The sequence below is a fragment of the Octopus sinensis genome, linkage group LG23, assembly GCF_006345805.1.
Source record: "Octopus sinensis linkage group LG23, ASM634580v1, whole genome shotgun sequence".
NCBI lineage: Eukaryota > Metazoa > Mollusca > Cephalopoda > Octopoda > Octopodidae > Octopus > Octopus sinensis.
Window position 1 is genome coordinate 10,046,964 of NC_043019.1, and position 22,877 is coordinate 10,069,840.

The window sequence follows — 22,877 nt, forward strand, 5'->3', positions numbered from 1 at the left end:
ACATAAAAAGAATGAAGAGAGAGAGAGAGAGAGAGAGAGAGAGCATGTCGGTGGAGCTTGTGAATTATAAACACAAGTTTAGAGTTGGTGTTAAACGAGATATTGAATACTTTGCATGAATAGATAACATCTAAATTTAAGAAAGAAACAGTAACAAACAAGAACTCACTCTCATTGCCAATGGCTGGTAAGGTGCCAGAGCTTCTAAGTATGGGAAATCTGGTTCTGAAATATTACAGAAGATATAAAATATTGATGTAAGACTGTGTTGGTAATTGTTGCTTCTTTTTCTTTTTAACTTCAGGTCAGTTCTCATCAAACAGACTTATGAACAAAAGCATTCGAACCATGAACAGCTTGTCCTTTTCTCCTTATCTCTTCACACTCTTATGGAACATCCCCCTCTATCCTACTTATACTCCCCGACCTGCAATGTTCCCTGTGGATAGGCCCCAATACATCTCCAACACCATCTATTTCTCTCTCTCTCTCACTGTCTCTATCTTTCTTTCTAACTCTTTCCCACCTTCCTCGTCATACTGGGGTAACCCTATTTCCTATCCCTATCCTTCTATTATACACTAAGCTCATGCCTGGCACAAACCCACTTTCCTCGGTTCCACTCCATCTCAACTATGAGACCTTTGTCTTGTATGTTACTTAGTAACCCTGCAGGTATTGGCTGCACGTAAAAAGCACCAGTGCTGGTACCATGTAAAAAGCACCCAGTGACACTCTGTAAAGAGGCTGGTCTGAGGAAGGGTGTCGAGCCATAGAAACCATGTCAAAACAGGAAACTGGATCTTGGTGAAGCTCTCCAACTTGCTAGCACTCATCAAACTGTCCAACTCATGACGATGATGAGGCATAATACATGGATGAAGTCTAATGATAGAAACCAATAAAAGAATAATATAACAAAAACTAGATTATCGAATGTGTCCGAGGGAAATCTGGTTGGTAAATTCTGCAGATTGAGTGACTGCATAAAGGCTTTTGTGTTTGGATTATTAGTGATTGGTATGAAATCAGGCTTAGCATCATGCCTGGGTATCTCTGAGAAAGTAACAGAAATAAAACTATTTCTTGCTCTCTTGACTGGCTCCTGTGCCGGTGGCATGTAAGAAGCACTATCCAAACATGATTGATGCCAGGCCCACCTGACTGGCTCCTGTGCCGGTAGCATGTAAGAAGCACCCACTACACTCTCGAAGTGGCTGGCATTAGGAATGGCATCTAGCTGTAGAAACATTGCCAGATCAGATTGGAGCCTGGTGCAGCTGCTGGTTCTCCAGACCTCACTCAAACCGTGCACACCAATGCCAGCATGGAAAACAGACGTTAAACGATGATGATGATGATGTTCAAGTCTGAAAATATGGATGATAATAGATATTTAATTTGGTACATATTTCAAAATTTTTCAAGAAACATCATTTACATATTTGACTATATAATTTCTTTGATCCCAGCCAGAATTGGACTGAGCAGATCTTCTTGTTCCAGCCATGACCATATCAGCTTTTAGTATATCTGAGACTGCACTGTCCAAAGTGTCCTGCCATTTTTAATAATGGTAGGGTTTGATTTGAGGAAGACAGGGATACAATTGCGACCCAAGCAACTGGGTACTTGGCTCCTTCATTCGTTTATGTTTATGCAGCTATTAGGTATGTAACATGTAAATGTTTAGAACCAGGAAGAAGAGGTTTTCTTTTAAATAACTGCACAATCCTCAATCTCTGCAGATCAAATATTTTTAAATAGTTTGACAAGATCTCTCAACAGAAATATTTTTTGGTTTCTGATGCTTAATAACAGTTTCACTGTTTATGCGATCAGATACAAATCCACTGCAAATGTATTTCATTTAATCTTGAAAATAAGATGCTTTATAGGAACATTAAACTGGCTCCAGTACTTCACTGGTGTTTTATTTTATCAATCTTAGGATGATAAAAGGTTGACTTTACCTAGATTTGAACTCCAGATGTAATAAAAGGCTATAACAGAGGCAATTCATCCAACACCTTAATGATTCTACCAATCTGCCATTATAAGAGAGGGTTATAGGATAACAAGACTTTAATTTGAAATCTTTATTGAAGTCATATTAAAAAAATCACTTGTCTCTTTGTTCAATCATAAACAGCAATAAAAGTTGCAATAAGATTTTAAAATCAGAAGAGTGGGAATTTGATATCCAGGCACATATTCCTTCCATAAATCTGAGTTTTAACCCAACAGTTCTACGCACCAAAATACCTAAATCTTTGTATCTGAAATTATTCATTATAGGTGCAAGCCTGATTGTGTGGTTGTAAAGTTCAGTTCACAACCACATAATTGCAGACTGAATTCCACAGCATAACATTTTTGGTATCATTTACCATCATCTCAGATCAACTAAAACCTTTGGTAAGCAAAGAAGAATGGATGGACAAATGGCGGGATCTGCCTTTTGTATTTAGTTGCATCTTTTTTCCCATTCTGAGTTCAATCTAATTCCACCTAGGGTATGCTTACCTTTTCTTCTGAAGTTAATAAAATAAGTATCAGACAAATAAAAGGGGCAGCAGATATAGACAATGAAACCCTTCATGGTAGTGCCTCAACAAGACTCAATGACTCAAGCCACAAAAGCATAATACAAGAATGTTGTCATACATATCTACGCATGTAGATATATATATATTCCTTTACTTGTTGTGGGCTGATATGGCTGTGATTAAGAAATTCACTTTGCATCCATATGGTTTTAATCCAATTGCATAGTATCTTAGTCAAATGGCTTCTATCATTCCCCAAAGTCAATATCTTATGAGTTAAATTTGGTAAAATTTGCATGAAGGGACTTCAGAAGGATTGTTTCTGCTTTGTTGTATTGGTAGACTTAAACTATTAGTTTATCTCCATCCAGTCCTACTGCAAGCATTTAAGCCAGGTATTTAACCTGAGCATAACTACTCCCGTCTACCAAATTTTGAGGCTCTGAAACTAATCAGAGGCACTGCCCTTCCTCTTCTCACTGAACAGTTTAAAATATGGAAAAAGTTTGATTACTTAAACTTACCTGTGAACATAACAGCATTTGCAGAAGATTTGCCCCACAGCTCCAAGAAATGTACCACATCTCCCATACGTAGAGACGGATGTCCAGCAAAAACAATGCATGGAGATTTGAAAGAATTACTCAAACCACCTAAAAAATGATTTTAAAAAATATGAAGGAATAATTTAAGGAGGACATGTGATTACATATTTTCATATAAAATAAGATGACACACACACATATATAATGGGCTTTCTCATATTTTCTATCAACTAAATGTCACTGAAGAGACATTGAATAAAAGAAAGTTATGTTAAAAAACAGCAAGCGGTGGGCATGAACCTGGAACCACATGCAGTTAAGAAGTTACAAAACAAAAAACCAAATCCTTCTTAATCACACAGCCATAGCCATGTCTTAAAGAGTCAAATTTAAATTGTTTCAGAACATCACCATCATTTAATGTCCATGTTCCTTGCTGGCATGGGTCGGATAGTTTAACAGGATCTGATGGGTCTAAGGACTGCACTGCGCCCAAGAGTCTGCTTTGGTATGGTTTCTGCCCTTTTGGAGGCCCTTTTTAATGCCAACAACTTTACAGCATGCACTGGGTGTTTTTCATACCACCAGTACTAATGAGGTTGCCATAGAACTCACAAAATTATACACTCCAAATGTGGGGTGGTCAGTTTTATGCTAAGGAATGATTGTTAAAGTACAGCAGGTTCTTCTTGTAGAGGAGTTACATGGTTATTCACATTTATCAAAATAGGGTGAGAATAATCAATAAGAGGTGCAAAGTGATAAATAATGGTGATGAGATGGGTTTTCACGTTGCCAGCCATCTTGGTCCTTTGTCATCACTTCCATGAGGCTAAGGGTTTTGAGGTCTGTCTTCAGCACTTTGTACCATGTCTTGGGTCTCCTTCTTTCACAAGCTCCAACCACATTAAGTGATCAGCATTTCTTTATGCACATGTCCATGCCAGTGCAGCTTTCTTTCTTGCAAACATTTCTCACCATCTTTATACATTGTTCATGTGTACTAACATGGCAAATTCAATGGAGCATCATCATCATCATCAACATTTAATGTCCATTTTCCATGCTGGTATGGGTTGGACGGCATGGCAGGAACTGGTAAAGCCAGATGTGGCACCAGGTTCCATTGTCTGTTTTGACTTGGTTGCTATGGCGAGATGCCCTTCCTAACACCAACCACTCCACAGAGTTCACATGCTCAACTCATTTCTTCCCAGTTTTCTCATGTTCTCTGTGTTCGTGGCCCATGTCTCATTACCGTGCAGCATTGCAATTTTTACTCAAGCATCACGCAAGCTATCCTTCCTTCTGATGGGAAATATCTTGGTCATCAGCAGCAGAAGTAACTCCCTCAACTTTCTCAACGTCTACTTACTCTGGTTACTGTACTTTTAGAACAATTATCTCCTTTGCTAATTACACCTCACACTAAACAAAAGCAACCATTTAAAATATCTAAAGAAGACAGACTAGAAATGTTTACAGAGGAAAGCCAAGTAATTAGGGAGAAGTACTGTTCACACAAGTCATTTATAACTTTAGAGACATTACACAAACAAACAGACACATAAATATCATCATCCTCTTGTTAATGTCCAGTTTCCTGTGTTTGCATGGGTCAGACAAAATTTATTAATGCAGTTTTCTAGTCTGATGCTCTTCCTGTTACTAACCATCACTTGTATCCAAGTATCACAATATTGTCCAGAGTGCTGCAAAACTGAAACAACCCAAACGTGGGGACATGTACTTATAGACAACTGCAAATGAATGACACTGATATGATGGTGATGTTTATTTTATAATTAGTGCCTGATATCAAGACAAGGAGATATAAACACACATACACAGACAAATGTATGATGGGCTTCTTGGAGTTTCTATTTACCAAATTAAACTATGGTTGGTCCAGGGTTACAAAAGGCATGTGCACAAAGGAATTGAACCTGAAACCTTTTAACTTCTTAACCATGCAACCATGGTTGTGTGCGTGCACGCATACACACACACACACACACAGGTAGTTAGCTACAGACATTTAGTTTTAAGGTTTATGAAGAGGAATGAAGGAAGAAATCTGGATTCATGGATTAACTTTAAACTGCAAACTTGGTCCACTAAAGACTCCCAAGGACCAGGTAGTGGATTGTCTACTACACAAGAGCAGTTAAAGTCAATCCAATTAGCTTCCACAGTTTTTGTTTACTCAATTTCAGTAACAAGATTTGGATTAACCAGGGGCTACATCACCTGGTCACACTGCAGGCATAGATTCCGGACTCTCTGTTGCCATCCAATTCTATTGTTCATTGTATCTGGTAGGTCAGAAAGATTGCAATTTATGTTGTCAGAAACCGGTTTAATATAGGTCTTGGCTTGTTGTCCCCTGTTAGCTCCCACTAATAATTTCGTCTTTAACTCTCCAGCAACACCCTGTAAATCTAACTCTACACTCTTTGATGCTGTCTCATACTGGACAAAGGTTCCCTAAAAATTGCTCATTGGTCAGATGATCTATCCAGGTGACATTTCAAAACCACTCTTAGCAAGTGAACCAAGGTTACAATTTTAGAAATTTGTTCAAAGGATGCTATGTAGTGGAATGAAACAGCTCCTACAGAGGCTGTTTCCACTGTGATTTACAGAGTCTATCTTTCCTCCAACTTTTCTTTCATGTTTCATTTTTATTATTATTTTGTGATAATGTTATTTAGGTGTAAAAGCCTTTCATTGTACAGCTATCAATTATTCACTGATATTTTACCAAAGAAAAACGAAACTTACTGTGAATATTGGTAAAATTCTGAAGCCTGCCACTATTTAAAAGCTGCAATAAATAAGAAACATCAAATTATATGTGTTAGTGATTATGTGTGTGTGTGTGTATGTGTATATATATACATATATAGCATTAGAAAGGACACCCAACCATAGAAACCATGCAAAAACAGACACATGAAGCCTGGGCAGCTCTTCAGTTGGTCAACTCTTGTCAAACTGTCCAATCGATGTCAGCATGGAGAACAGGCATTAAAAGATAATGATGGTAATGATAATGATCACGATATGATTTGAAGGACTTAACTGTTTGAATCAAAGTAATCAACAATTCAAAAGAACTGAATAAATTTACACAGAAATGAATGAATAAATTTTATATAAATATATATCCCTACATTTACTTATATACATACACACACCTGTGTGTGTGTGTATATATATATATATATATATATATATATATATGTACATATGTATGTATGTTGAAGTGTGTTAAACATTAAATTTCAAAATGTATTTAACTGACACTTGAGTTCTTGACAACAAAAGCAAAATGACAAACTTCTTCTTCCATAAAAACGAAGAAGTCAGTCATTTTACATTTGTTGTTAAGAACTTAACTGTCATCATCATCATCATCATTTAACGTCTGCTTTCCCTATTGGCATGGGTTGGACAGTTTGGGACTGGTAAGCTAGGAGGCTGCTCCAGGTTCCAATCTGATCTGGCAGTGTTTCTACAGCTGGATGCCCTTCCTAACGCCAACCACTCCAAGAGTGCAGTGGGTGCTTTTTATGTGCTATCGGCACGGGGGCCAGTCAGGCAGCACTGGCATCGACTACACACGAGGCGACAGAAATCTGATGATTACTATGAAAGTATGAAAGCGCTAACTGAACTTTATGAACATTGCAAAATATTTTTTTAATGTTTAACACACCTCAACATTGTAAAAAAATATTTTTAAATACAAAAATAAAAAACATGAAAACCAGACCATGTTGTAACTTTATTCACTGATATATTAATCTATACACATTTACACAAAGTTGTAAAAACTTTTAAATATGTGTGTGTGAGTGTGTTAACAGAGGTCACAGAAGTGACAGAGGGTGCTGGCCAGCACGGCTTATGCTAAAGCTACTAAAGCACTATATTTAATGACTGTCAAAGGGAGGTAAGTCCCTAGCGTACATAGCCGTATTGCAATTTCGAATTTTGGTGTAGAAAGACCTTAATTCTCATCAGTGGCTCTTAACGCCTAAGGTTAAACTCAACTTCCCTTGTCAATCTTATAAGAAACACTGTTAAAGTCATATGCTGATTTTCAAAACAGTGAAAGTGTAAACAAAAGAGTAGCTTATTTAACAATTAGAACCTGTGGCACGTAAAAAGCACCCACTACACTCATGGAGTGGTTGGCCTTAGGAAGGGCATCCAGCCGTAGAAACATTGCCAGATCAGACTGGGCCTGGTGCAGCCTTCTGCCTTCCCAGACCCCAGTTGAACCGTCCAACCCATGCTAGCATGGAAAGCGGATGCTAAATGATGATGATGATGATGATGATGATACAAAATTAATAGAGGTCACAAAATTGAGAGAGTGTGCTGGCCAGCACCTCCTACGCTAAAGTAAAAGTTAAATTAACTCTAAAGTCACTAAAGCACTGATGACTGACAAAGGTGTTAAGAGCTGCTGTTGAGAATTAAAGTGTTCTACACCAAGTTGCAATATGGCTACGTAAGCTAGGGACTCACCTCCCTTCGTCAGTCATTAAATATAGTGCTTTAGTGGCCTTTAGAGTTAATTTAACTCATATTTTAGCATAAGCAGTGCTGGCCAGCACCCTCCATCACTTTTGTGACCTTTATTAATTTAGCCCTTAGGTTCTAATTGCTAATAAACTACCCTTTTAAGTTTTATATATATATATATATATTAGTAAATCCCAAAAAAAACAAAGAACACACACACACACAAAAACAACACGAGGACCTGGTACATGTAAAGTATTAGCAGACTTTCAGGGAAGGAAACAAAGATGGTTTAATGATTCGAGCAAAGCTCTTCTTCAGAAACAGAGGAAAATCCAATAGAAAAGGAAGACGAAGGAAGAAAATCGCCAACGATTCACATGTGGTTACATTTTGAAATTTGTTTATATATACACACACACACACACACACAAATTTTACATATCTATGTAAGTATATATTCTTCAAGAAAGAAACTAAACATAGGCAAGGAAGTGGAGAAACTGGTGCTCTTCAAAGGAAGCCCTTTTCAAGATACCTGCTGCTCTAAATTACAGACTCTGCTGATTATTAATAAAAGTAAACAATTAAATAATGTTGTAGTTATCAGTGTTTAGATAATCCCAGGTAGAGCTGTGATTAAGTAAACATATGGTTAAAATTATTTGTCTCATACCCATCAGGTTTTTTGCTTTCTTCATACACAGGAATACACCACCTAAATGTATTCTTATTTTAAACTGATATTCTTTCATTCTTTTCCTGATTTTAATCAATGGACCCTGGTTATGCTGAAGCATCACTTTCTAGGGTTAAGTCAATTATATCAAACCCACCCTCCAATACTTATTTTTAATGAATGGTATTTACTTATCATCACAAGAAGGACGAAAGGCTAAGTGGAGAGGATCTGAGCTGAAGAGACTTCCCAGTCCTGCCATTATTCACCAGCTGTCTCGGTTGAATGGAGTTAGTTTATGCTGTCATTTCTAGTTGTTTCATCAACTTTGTGTTCCTGCATTGACTTTTGGCTTCATTGTTGTTTGGCAACAGCTCATTCCTGATTGAGAAGATCTCTTATCGGAGACACTCCAATAATGAGTATCCCACCTTTTTAAGGGTATGCAGGACTGCATTGTGTAATGTGTCCTTTCTCTTTTTTTAAATAGTAGGGTGTAAATTGAAGGACAATTGGTTGGCTGCTGTATGCAGTAGGTCAAGTGACCATATAGAGGCTACCTTGTTGACTTCAGTTTTACAATGTTGTTATTATCTCACAGCTCCTAGTCAATCCTAATCAAGGATGCCTGTGATCAAAGACATTCAAGCCATAACTATTCTTTCATTTTGCCAGACAGAGAGTATCTCTAAGTACAGCATCCAACATGTCCTATTTATTTTAAGATGATAGAATTTGATTTGAGGGAGATTTGTCTACTATTTGTAGCGAGTTGAGCAACCACATAGAGGTTTTATATCTACTGATGCTATAATACTAAAACTAACTCCTCTTGAAGGGCAAACAGTTATATGTTTCCTCCAAACTGTAAAATGACAGAAATTCACATCAAATAACAGAAAAACACCGAAAAATGGAAAATACAATGGCCTGAGGATTGAACCCAACCAGAATTATGAAACAAAAAAGTGTAATTACCTCTGCATGAGGAAAAGGGGGTTCAGGAAGGTAAACCTTATTTTGTTTGGCAGTAGATAACCTTAAAAATAATGAATAAATAAGTAAATGAGAAATATTTTATATAGAATTATGGTGGAAATTAAAAGACAATACAATTAGAATTAATTTTGTAAAAAAATTAAATATAGAGCCAACAAGCAACAGCAAAATATTTAACAGTGTTGCTTGTCTGAGTCAAAAAAGTCATTCTGCTCCAAGATGAAAATATTCTCAACTGCAAATTAAAACTAGCTTCATTTTGCCAAGTTTCAGTTCATTTTGAGAAATTGAAAACTGATCGAGTAAAGATTAAAGTCACTTCCCTGGCTTTTTTGCAGCAATGATGCCAAAGCTACAAATAGATTGTCTTAAATTTTAATATTTGGTCAGTGGATTAGCAGAAACCTTAGAACACCAGACAAAATACCTTATGGTATTTGATAGAGTTCTGAATTCAAATCCTGCTGTTGAGATCAACTTTGCTCTCCATTCTTATGGAATTTTAATAAAGAACCAGTCAAATATGGGTCAATATAATTGACTCTTCCCTAGCCCCAAATTTTGTGCTTATGTAAAATATCAATTTTATATACACAAAGAAAGAAAGAATTATTATTTAATCAAGAAAGAATGCATGTAAATTGTTAGTTTTCATAGTTCAATATTCCAATTACCATAATCATATTTACATGAATCCTTGAATATTCTGAACCCTTAGTGACAGTCATGTTCCAATGATCCTATTATTCCAATCAAACGAGATCAATAGACTGCCTTTAAATGCTTTTTTGAAACTCAAACTGCTTATTTATAACTCTTATAATCACCTGAAGAGCTCAAAGAAAATACTTTGGGTTACAATGTAAAATTCTTGTAATAATACATTTTTTGCAGATAGTTAAAGGTGGTAGACAGCTGCTAAGAACTGCAAAAGCTATCAAAATGTATATACAGCTGTTCCTTCTTTTACCATTTGCAATAAAGTGTTCAAACAAATTGCTTACAACTGTCATAATGCACTGTGTTGTTAACTAAGAAACCAAAAGAAATGTTCAATAGCACATTATGGTAATAAAACACCATTAACACATGAGTAAGTTAATATTCAGTCTTGCTGAATGAAATGTTAAATATTCAAATTGGTCTATTGTGTTTAACCTTTAATATTTGTGTGTTTATAAGAAGAATGCTTGAGGATAGTTAAAGGTGGTACACAGCTGTTGATGAAGACTCCAAATAGAGTCAACATGTATAGCTGTGTCCCCTATTATCTGTTAGTACTTACATCATTCAGACGAATTGTTTAGGTGTTAGCTAAAAAAAAAAATTCTATAGATATGTTCTATAGTAGATAGGGCAACAAAACACTGTTAACAGGCATTAATAATACCTCACCACTACAAAAGTGTTAAAAATGTAAATTAGTCTATCCATTTTAACCTTAGATATGAGTGGATTTATAAGCAGTGTGTTTGTGAATGCTTAAAGGTGATACACACCTGCTGACAAAGACTCCAAAAACAGTTGAAACATATTTATGGCTGTTCTTTCTTTTTCTGTTTGCACACATATTGTACAGATGAAATGTTTACAATCGTTGGAATACAGTGTTGGCTAAAAATCCTGTAGATATGTTCCACAGTACATTATAGCAACAAAGCTAAACACTGTTAACACATCAGTATATTATGTATAGACTTCACTACTACTGATAATTAAATTCAAACACTCTGAACTAAAGGATGAACCAAGTCCAACTATAATTTTGTTTAATAAGATTACTGTATATGTTGGTATGTAAAACAACTGGTATATATAAGACATGTAGGTTGTTACCCAGGGAGGGGCTAACATATTGTCAACCATCAACCATAGACACAAAATTAAAGATTCACATTTCACACCTGAGGCATAAGGCAAGCCCCTATTTTTCAGGGGATGGGAGTAAGGTTATAAAGTTGTTCATTATGCTAGTATATAAGCCACTATTAACTTTTCTAGACATAAAATATTTTTTTGAGATTTACATCTAGACTATCTTTCAGTTTGGTCTCTCGTTGTACATAATTCAGACAAAATTTCAACAAAGAATGTTTATTTCTACAGTATGGGTAGTAATGCTTTTTTCCACAATTAATACAATTAATGTTACATTTTTTTTAGCCTATTTAAATTTATTTTACAATAAAGACAGTCATACAGAGCTGAAATCCATGCTGGGCTTATTGATTGGGTTATCAAACCAGTTAAAACATAGCATGGGTCTAAATATTTAAAAAATGTATCATCTCAGGGTGCAATATGTAGAGCTCAAATCACCATGCAGACACTCCTTTGTGTATTTACACATGTGAATAATTCTTTCACTAAAACTTTTCACACATTAATTCTATCTGAATTTTTATAAATTTATTACAAATTTTTAAACACAGAATTTATAATGACCTTGTTGACAATTAGGCGACATATATACATGTGTGTGGATGTCTCTTGTCTTGTCATGATTTTTCTAAATGACCATTACAGTTTTACAAGCAATGTCATTCATTTCCTGTCTTCTGTGTGTTTTTCATTTGTTTCCAAACATGTCCACAGAAGCCATGGACATGTTTGGAAACAAGTGAAGGCTGGCAACAGGAAGGCATCCAGCCACAGAAAATCCACCTCAACAAATTCCATTTGTCCCATGCAAGCATGGAAAAATAGATGTTAAAAACGATGAAGGAGAGGTAGAGGAATTCCTGCTGTTTATTTTACCCGGTGTCTACCTACAAGTCCTTGAAAGAAAGTATGGCAGGACCCAAACTTAAAGACTGAGAGGAACCATACTACAAGTCATTTAGTTCAATATGCAAACTGCCACAGTCAACTCTCACAGCTCTTGATCTGAAAATGAACACAGAATAATGAATGAAAACAGAAAGAACTACTTACCATTCAGAGAAAATATTGGCATATGCTAGAGTACTATCAGATACCGGTGAGAGGAAATACATGGGGACTTGTCCCATTGCACAACTGTCCAAGTGCCCAGATAGACACTCAAAGAGATCATATGTAATGCCAGAAGGATAACAAGGAACCAAGACATTTCCACCATTCTTCACTGTCAGTGCTGTATAGAAAATGAAAAAGAAGGAAAAACATGAAATATCTCAGCTGCTGTTTGTATGTTTACTATCATTAATACTACAAGAAATATTTCTGTTATTTTACACTTCATAAAATGTGAAAACTTTCTCCAACTACCACCACAGTTGAATGAAGGCCATGAATACTTGTTGCAAGCAAACATAAAAATTCACATCGTTCACATTCACATGAGAAAGTCATTACACCATTGACTTTTTTGGAACTTGTCAATAATTCAATCAGTAAATTCTCTATATTATTTCTTTATAGTAGCTGTTTAGGTTATGTTCCTTTCATTTGTTTTGATGTATACAGAGGCACATACATCCACTAAAGGTCATATGTGTGACACATATTGCATGCATTTATACAAGAGTATGAGTGAATGCATTCGTACAGTGCAACTAAACTGTACTGGATGTTGCATGAAATCATTGATAGCATCTAGACCAATTTGAATCTCCTTGTTCGTTCACCCATTATACTTTAGTCAGAGAAGTGGAGTGTGTGTAAGAGAGAGAGAGAGAGAGAGAGAGAGAGATAGTGAAGAAAGAAGAGAGGAAGAAGTAGAGAAAGGCAATTAATACTAATACACCTAGGCCAAATGCATCACATGGTCAGTAGAAGGTAGAGGCAAAGAACAAGAGAAAAAGAAGGAGAGAGAAGTGTTAACAGACAGTGGGGTGGGGAAGGAATACGTATTACATGATTAAAAAGTAAGCAGAAGGGAAAGGTGAAGAGAAAGAGATATGTTTAGGAAACAATATTTAGCAGAAGGTGATGAGGTCAAGGAAAAATAGATAAAGAGAGATGGACAGGAGAGGCAGTTATAGTGACCATCACTTAACGTATATGCATAAGTGCAATTATTTATCATCTGCTCACTTAAAAAATTGATATTTGTTTATAAGGGTTAATTTAGCCTAAACTATGGATTCACAAAAAACATAGTTGCAAGCTGCCCAAGAAAAGATGCTTGTATAAATAGCATTTATCAGAGAGAAACAGCAATAATAAAAAATAGGGAAAAAAAAGCAACACTGATGGAGAATTGAGGAAATGAAGGTAGAACATCAAGTAAAGAAAGGTAAACTATGAATGCATTAAAAATGCAAAGTCCTATTAATTTTTATCATTCCATGGAATTTACATGGATCCCACGAGTAAAGAATATATTTATCCATCAGATGCAATGTTGAGCACTAATTTTCACTGTTCAGCACTATCATATATATATATATATCATAAACATCATTGCTTAACATCCGCCTTTCATGTAGGCATGGATTGGACATATGTGTGTGTGTATGTATGTGTATATATATATATATATATATATATATATATATATAGTGTGTGTGTGTGTACGCGTTAGTGTCTCTGAGTTTTGACTTTATGTAATCACTGTCATACAACCAATGGTAATTATTTCAATCTTCCATGAAAATACAACAGGCCACTGGAAAATATCATCTTGCTTGGAAACAGGTGAAGGCATCCAGCTGAAGAAAATCTGCCTCAATGAGTTCCGTTTGCCCCATGCAAGCATGGAAATGTGGATGTTAACACAGGGCTGATGCACACACACGCATGTATACACATAGACATGTATATAGATACACAAGAGTAACTCACAACATGACAATAATAAAACAGACCTGCTTTTAAGCAAAACTCTCCGATCATAGCATCAGGGTTTGCAAGTGGCCTTTGAGATAAACAGCTAAGAATGAGGACATCAGCGTTCTTCAAGGGTCCAGTTTCCATCGGCTGAAAAATATGAACAATGAGAATATGAATTATAATCATTATCTAGTTTTTCTCTTCATGCATGTGTATATTTGTGTCTACGTGTATGTGTGCATGCATGTGTGTGTGTGTGTGGGGGGGGTGCACTAGTGAGTGTGTATTTCATTTTACATGTAAAACAAGATAGTTTTAATTGACCTTGAGTACTAGCATCTACAGAATCGTGTGTGTGTGTGTACTGCCAAGCAAGGGATGGAAATATTAATTTGAAAAACAGCTCCCTGAAAAGACAAGCGAGCCCTAATGGAAATATATCTGTTCAGCAAAAGAAACTAATAGAATTAAGTACCAGGCTTTAAAAATAGATATTGGGTTAGATTCAACTAAAATCCTTTGACTAAAAGAAGCTTGTTTCGTGTGTGTGTGCACGTGCATTCCCTTGCCTTGACATTGGGTGATAGTTGTAAATAAGTGTCATTCATTTCCAATATTCTAATAAAACATGTTTAGCCACAAGGAAATACAGGGTGTGGACAGTATTTGAGGACATGCATTTTTAGTCATTATTTCATTTGAATAATTTTTATTGAACTTCTGTTCAGAAAATAACAATGACAGGCCCTATGCTTACTAATGAAATGAAAAAGTATGCTGTGATTGTGGCTTTGAAGGCAAAGTATGCTGATTTAGAAATTTCTCGTCTTCTGAAAGTTGCAAGATCTTTTGGCCACAAGACTTGGTCTGAGTTAGAGAAAGAAGATGGAAGCATATTACCTGTATCAAAACGTAAAAAACATTCCAAACGCTCTGGTTCTATCAGGACACCTGAATTTATTCAGGAAGTTAAGCAAAACATTGAAGACAATCCAGGAAAATCCATGAGGTCAATTGCAGAAAAAATTTCGTATGTCAGAAAAAACAATCAGAAATGTTGTGCATGAAGACATCAGGTACAAATCTGATGTGATGAGGAGAGGTCAATTCATATCAGAAAAAAACAAAAGAAAATAGTTTAATCAGATCCAAAAGACTTTTGAACAAACTTAAAAACTTTGACCAGGACCAGGTCCAGAAAACTAACAGACAAAATGACAAATGGCTATGTGCAGACCCTTCTGAGATTCCAAGTGTAATGCCCAGAAAATTTCCAGCGAGTGCCATGATTATGGGTATTGTCAGCAATTAAGTATGTGTGATGCTTCATCTCTTTTTTCCACAAGGCCTTAGGGTGAATGCTACTGCATATATTGAGGTTCTGGATAAAGTTGTTAAGCCTTGAATCAACAATGTATGCAATGAAAGGCCTTATGTCTTTCAACAAGATTCTGTGCCATCACACAAGAATGGAGGGCCAGCAATTTGCATGATCACATCAACCCCAACATTTGGCCTCCTAATTCTCCAGATCTTAATCCACTGGACTACTATGTATGAAGCATCATTGAGAAAATGTCAATGAACAACCCCATAGCACCAAAGATTTTTGAAAGCTGCCATAGTTCAAGTCATGGCCAATATGAACAAGGACTGCTTAATCCAAACTTGTAAACAATTTTGACCCTGCATTGAGACATTTATTGATGTTTATGGTGGCTTTATTGAATGAAATTATTAGATTGATAATTTAGCTTTATGCTTATGTTATTTTTATAAAAATAGAGTTTTTTTCTGTTATCATATAGTGTTTTTTTAAACCATAAACCCGGCCTCAAATACTGTCTGCGTCCTGTATTTCCTTGCTTGGAAGCAGGCAAGGATTGGTGAAAGCAAATTAATCTAAGTGTAGAAAACCTGTGTCAATAAACTCTGTCTTTTTCATACAAGCATGGAAAAGTGGACATTAAAAGAATGATGAGGATATACATATAATTGTCGTAACAATAGCCCAGATCCTTACCACTTTTAACAATAAATCTTTTAGCTTCAAGTTATCTTTTAATCAAATCCCTCATTGATTTGTTGTTGGTAATAGAACTTATTAAAACTGCTTGATTATTATTATTGTTATCATTATTATTATTATTATCATTATTATTATTAGCACAATCCAAGTGGGATTTTCTGGGCCGTTTTTTCAGCTGATGGCAATAAAATTATTTTATGGATCTTTGCAGTTTGGCTGCCAATTTTCAAAAATTCAAAGTTTATTGAAAAATTATAAAATTTGGTACATTAATATAGTTTCCCAAGCTGAATCTTAGGAGATATTTCACTTTCTTTCCAGAAAAATTTCAAAAAAGAGTTATAGAGGTTTGAAGTTTGATAATTTCCACCCAGTCAGAAACAGGATTTGGAAGCTATCATTTTGTGTGTGACTGTACGTTTTGTCAACATCTTAAAAACAGCATGTGCTGTCAATATTCTGAAGATTTTGTCTGCGACTGCGAGTAATATATTCTACATGTGTTGATAAATATATTCTACATGAAACGTGTTGACGCTGTGTTCTGCTTGTGCTCTGGTTATATTTGTCACTGGATGTTTGCCGTCGATTGAGTTGAACTGGTCAATGAAGATATATTTCATTGACTGTGAGTGTGTGTATATATATATACATACATACACACACACACACACACATAATTCGTTGACTGAAACAAAATCGCGAACATTTAACTGTAATATTGGATCTTTTCAAAGTTTATTGGAATATATTTGTCAACACATGTGCATAGAATACATTTCTCGCAGTCACAGACAAAATAGTTCTCGTGTTTGGCTTGTTACTATGGAAACAGGCATGAATGTGTCTGTGACTTGACTAAAATTACCCAAATTTTTCAAACTTTAAAAGCTAATAGCTCTTTATTTATTGATTTATTGTGAAAATGAATTTCAAACCAGTGATTAGCATATAAAACCATATCATTACACCAAATATGAAATCAATTCGAGTAGGAATTGAACAGATTGAAAATTGGCAGATCAGACAGAAAAGATCCTATTTTATTTTTTTAAACTGCAGTTAGACTTAATACAATAAAAAATCATTGATTGTTTTTGTTACTGTAATATTAAAAGCTGTTCAACTTACTTTAGGGTGTGTTGTTAGGGTAGACGTACCAGCAATGTACACAATCTGTAAGTCAAACACAAAGAGAACAATTTAAAAAGCAACATCAAAATTTTAGGATTTTTTAATGTCTGTTGTGGATTAGAAGAGTCTAAAAAGGAATAAGTTTGCTACAGAATTAGCAATAGTCAAAAACAGAGACACTGAACTAAATCAAAACATGCAAAGTATAATCGAAAAAAAAAAGGTATTGGGCTACATATAATCAAAAATAGACAAGAACTGAGCCAGACAGAGTCAAAACTAGAGAGTTACTTAATTAGATTATCATAATTGGAAATGCCATCACAAGTAAATATGCAAATTAGTGAGTTAAAACTAGAGAGGTACTAACTAGAGACAGTTAAACCTAGTGTGGTACTGAACTAGGCAAAATTATTGAGAAACTGAACAAGATATAATGTGATAACTAGTAAGGAACTAATCTAGAGACAGTCAAATACACTAAGGTACTGGACACGAGACAGTAAAAATTAACGAGGTACTGAACAAGCAAAACTAATGAGATATGGAACTAGATACAGGGAAAACATCCAGCCTGCTGTTTCACGTATTCAGTCTTCTTTTATCCACTACACCATCAGTTTTTAAACTGTGTAAAGTATACAGGTATAGCTATGCCTTTAAGAATTCCTCTTAAAAAAACGTGATACAGGTTTGATTCCAATACACAGCATCTGGGGCTAAAATCTTCTATGGTAGCTTTGTAAGTAATAATTGAGAGCTGGAAATCATACAAAAGTCTGTTATGGTCGCCATTTTTTTCCTCCATACTTGCTTGGGTTAGATAGGTCTTTTCTTGCAGAGTATTAGTTACTTGTTGCAGTTCATGTTCATTAGCTTTCACCACTTCTTCTCATGTCTTCCTTGGACTTGTTCTCCCACAGATTCCTTCTGCTTGGATCATTTCGTACTACTTTACCATACAATCAGCTTGCATCCTTATCACATACTGAACCAACAAAACTCTTTTCTCTTCTTCATTACATCGGATGCCTACTCTTCTACAGTTTTCCCCTCAGCTCTTCTGTGTCCTTGTTTTTAACCTGCCTGCAATAACAATGCATTTCTTGTGCACCCTTAGTTTATAATAGAAACACCATTTGGAAGAATTCATATCAAGTCCTATCCCTTTTCCAATGGCAGTAGGATCCTGTTTCTGCCCCTGCTAACTAAAATTTTGAGAGTTCAAGTCTAGGTTTCACTTCCAAGTTCAGAATTTCTGCATTAATTCTTTGAGCAATTCAATTATGAGAAATAGGACAGGAGTATATACAAAAGTTTCCATGACAACCAGTTTCAAACTTCACTTTTATGGCCAGAAGAAATATAATAAACAAGAGTGGGCTGCAAACTGGACACTGATGGACATCTACCATGGTGTTAAATTGCCAAATTTATTGCAAACTCACACCATGCTAAGGATGTCCCTATACACAGCTTCTATGGCAACAGACAATAGCATATGATGCGATATATTTTGATGAATAAATGCTTTTCTGATGTAATTTGATTGAACTATTAATTAAAACTTGAAATATAAAAAAACTTCTGACTCAACCTGGTACACACACATATCTTTTGACAAAAAATTGGCAAGAAAATTAATAAAATGGTGCTTGAAAACAAAAATGTCTTGTGATATTGTTCTATATGAGATCTTATTACTTTCACCATTGTAAATACAGTGAACTACCGATTAGCCCATTGCAGTTTTGTTCACAAAATGCTATAAAAAAGCAAAATGAGTATTATAATGAATGAACTTACTTTCTCATACTGTGAAGAAATTACCCAATTGCTACTGCCAAGACATACACCTGAGCTTGTGGCCATGGCATCTAAGGCACCAAAAAATTCCTAATTTAAAGACACATTAACAAACAAACATTAATAAATTACACGTAAAATGTAAGAAAGCATAAAAGACAATAACAATATCAAAATATTGAAAATTCCTAAATTACAAGACCTTGGAAAACCTGGGACGAGGTGGTGAAGCACGACCTTTGAACTTTAGGTCTCACTGAGGAATTGACCAGAGACCGAGACCTTTGGAAATATGCTGTGCGTGGGAAGACCCAGCAGGACAAGTGAGATCATAACCCGTGGCCTCTACATGGGATGTAGCCAGTCCACTTATGCATACCTTTCCTTCTTGTGACACAAACCCTACTTGTGAAGACCTGTTGAGGCAAGTGAAAATCAAAATCAAAATTGAAATCGATCAACATCAATGGAAATTGTAGCTGTGATACCAGTGCCGGTGGCACGTAAAAAGCACCATCCGATTGTGAAAGAGTCGATTAAACTGATCCCGGTATTTGACTGATACTATATAATAAAGGTGATGATAACTGAAATGTAAAAATCCCTGGGAAATGTTGTTTACAGCATTTCTGAAAATAGCCAAAGAATCATTGCTTTGGCTTGGGTCAAAATACAGGTTTCTTGATATGTTTGACAAACCAAGATGCATAAACCAAACACCAATCAACTCAAGTAATTTAGTAAAGCCATACACTGATTGGTCAGAATACAGTTTGCAAAACTTAACATCTTGGAGCTTATACAAATGTATTTAAAGCACATGTTTTAGCCATCTCACTACAGTTGTAAATTGTAAAACATAACTGTCACCACTACTACACGAAATTGAAGATTGCATAGTTTAATGCATGAAAGTACCAGTTCAATCAGAATGGACTTTCAATATTCTATCATTTCATTACATTATATTATAAGATTGTAAATAAAACATGAAAATCAGACAAAGTTCGAATTTCTTTGAGTAATATATTCTTCTATACACAATCATACACATCCGTGTATATATGTACATACATGTATGTGTGTGTGTGTGTGTATGTGTATATATATATATATATATATATATATATATCATCATCATCAATTGACATGGTTGTCCATACTGGCATGGGTTGGACAGTTTGACTGAGCTGACATGCTGGAAGGCTGCACCAGGCTCCAGTCTGATTTGGCATGGTTTTCTATGGCTGGATGCCTATCCTAATGCCAACCACTCTAAGAATGTAATGGGTGCTTTTATGTGCCACTGGCACAGGTGCCATTTGCGTGACACTGGTATCTGCCACCACTGTGACTTTTCTCGGCTTTATGGGTCTTCTTCTCAAGCATGACATAATGCCAAAGGTCTTGGTCATTGCTTCCATGAGGCCCAAAGCTTGAAAGGAACTTGGCTACTTTGCCTCCATGGGGTCCAATGCTTCAAACGAACTCAGCCACCTTGCCTCAATGAGGCCCAACGCTCGAAAGGAACCCAAGCACCTCATCTCCATGAGGCCCAATGCTCGAAAGGAACACAGCCACTTTGCCTCTGTCAGGCCCAATCCTTGAAAGGAACTCAACTACTATGCCTCCATGAGGCCCAACACTCAAAACAGAGCCACTTAGCCTTCGTGAGGTCCAATGTTCAAAAGTTGATTTTCTTTCATGCCACCAGCATGGATGCACTTGGCTTGACAGGCCTCTGAAGCAGAGCACATTGCCAAAGGTCTCAGTTACTTGTTATTGCCTCTCTGTGGTTCAAAGGTCAAAGATCATGCTTCACCACCTCATCCCATGTCTTCCTGGATCTACCTCTACCACAGATTCCCTCAACTGTTAAAGATCAGCACTTCCTTATAGAGTTGTCCTCATCCACATGCATCGTATGACCATACCAGCACAGTCATCTCTCTTGCATACCACATCTGATTCCTCTCATGCCTAACTGTTCTCTCAAGATGCTTACACTCTGTTGAACATGCACATCCAGCGAAGCATACTGGCTTAATTTCTCTCAAGTCAATGGATATCCTCAGCTGTTATAGCCCATGTTTCACTGCCGTGCATCAAACAATCTGCCTTTCACTCTGAGGTAGGAGCTCTCAGAACTTGGCCCAACTTAATCTTATGCTCTCAGAACATCCACCTCCACTACTAACCTGGTAGCCTATATACTACTCTAGCTTGCCCCACTGCCAGTTGATGGAATCTATTTTCCGCACATGTCCAGCATTTATTATGCCTGTGAACCTTCCACATACAAAAGTTAGTTTCTCTGTTAACCTTACTTTGATGTTGCTGCACCTTTTGTGTGTCCAAAGCTTACACTAGGTGCATCTTATGGAGTTTCTACCTATGCCTTTTCTACAGACTGAGCAGGGCCATCTACCTGAAGGGATTTGTGATTTTTCTGCCTTCCTACTTACTATGACTTTGGTTTTTGCTAGGTTAACTCTAAGGCCCTTTCATTCTAGATCTTGTTTTCATACCTGGAACCTCTTCTCTAACTCAGGTAGCAATTCAGCCATAAGAGCAAGGTCATCAGCATAGAGGCGCTCCCAGGGGCAGCCTGTCTTGAATTCTTCTGTTATTGCTTGGAGGACTATGATGAACAAGAGGGTGCTGAGCACCGATCCTTGTTGAACCCCTACTTCTACCCTGAATTCTAGGCTGTACTCATTGCTCACCCTCACCTTACCAGTAGCGTCCTTGTACAAAGCTTCCACAGCTCTCGTCTATCCCTAGTTTCCGCATTGACCACCAGATAAGGGATCAGGGGACTTTGTCAAAAGCCGTCTCCAAATCAACAAAAGCCAAGTACAGAGGTTTATCTTTGGCTATGTATCTGTCCTGCAATTGCCTTACCAGAAATATAGCATCAGTGGTGCTTCTACCTGGCATAAAGCCAAACTGCATCTCATCTAGACTAATTCTCTCCTTAATTAGTTGGGCTATGAATCTCTTTGTAACCTTCATTGCCTGATCCAACAACTTGATAGCTATGTAATTATTTCTATTTATAAAGATATATATATATATATATATATATATATATATATATAATAATAAATATTAAGGAATAAATCCAAATTTACAGGGAAAAAATCAGATTTAGGATTAAATCCAATTTTATAGTAAAATATTATATAATATTAATTAGAGACAAAACCACTATTTTGCAAAACAAACAAGGAAAGACTTAATCAATACATAAAATTTTAATAAAAAGTAAAAAAAAACGCCACTACAATTGTTTCATGTCTTGATCGACAATCTTCAGGTGGATTTCCGATCTAAAATATCAATATTTTAAAATAAGTATAAAAAATAATTTTAAAATAATTAAAGTATCAATGAATATATAATCTATATATAACCTATATATAATCCATATATAATCAATATATAAACTAAAATAAACCTATCAACAATTAAATATAAAACAAAATAAAAATAAACTATATATACACCCATACACATATAACTAATTATATATTACCATATCTAAATACATACACTAACTCACACACCTATATATATATCCCTATACATACACATAAAAACGTCTAGGCAACGATAAATAAAATTTGGCTATTTTATTTATTTATCGCTGCCTAGACGTTTTTATGTGTATGTATAGGGATATATATATAGGTGTGTGAGTTAGTGTATGTATTTAGATATGGTAATATATAATTAGTTATATGTGTATGGGTGTATATATAGTTTATTTTTATTTTGTTTTATATTTAATTGTTGATAGGTTTATTTTAGTTTATATATTGATTATATATGGATTATATATA

The 22,877-nt window shown here is 35.7% G+C and overlaps 1 protein-coding gene across 1 annotated transcript in view; it reads right to left on the minus strand.

Moving 5' to 3' along the window:
* LOC115223549 (integrator complex subunit 9) overlaps positions 1-22,877 on the minus strand; it is a 45,488-nt gene that overhangs the window by 8,855 nt on the left and 13,756 nt on the right. The window contains exons 8-15 of the mRNA XM_029794186.2: positions 19,033-19,122; positions 17,224-17,268; positions 14,099-14,210; positions 12,243-12,423; positions 9,288-9,348; positions 5,879-5,921; positions 3,074-3,202; positions 170-225 (exon numbers count right to left, since the gene is read on the minus strand). Of these exons, the coding sequence (XP_029650046.1) occupies positions 170-225; positions 3,074-3,202; positions 5,879-5,921; positions 9,288-9,348; positions 12,243-12,423; positions 14,099-14,210; positions 17,224-17,268; positions 19,033-19,122 (717 nt within the window). The remainder of the gene's footprint in view (positions 1-169; positions 226-3,073; positions 3,203-5,878; positions 5,922-9,287; positions 9,349-12,242; positions 12,424-14,098; positions 14,211-17,223; positions 17,269-19,032; positions 19,123-22,877) is intronic.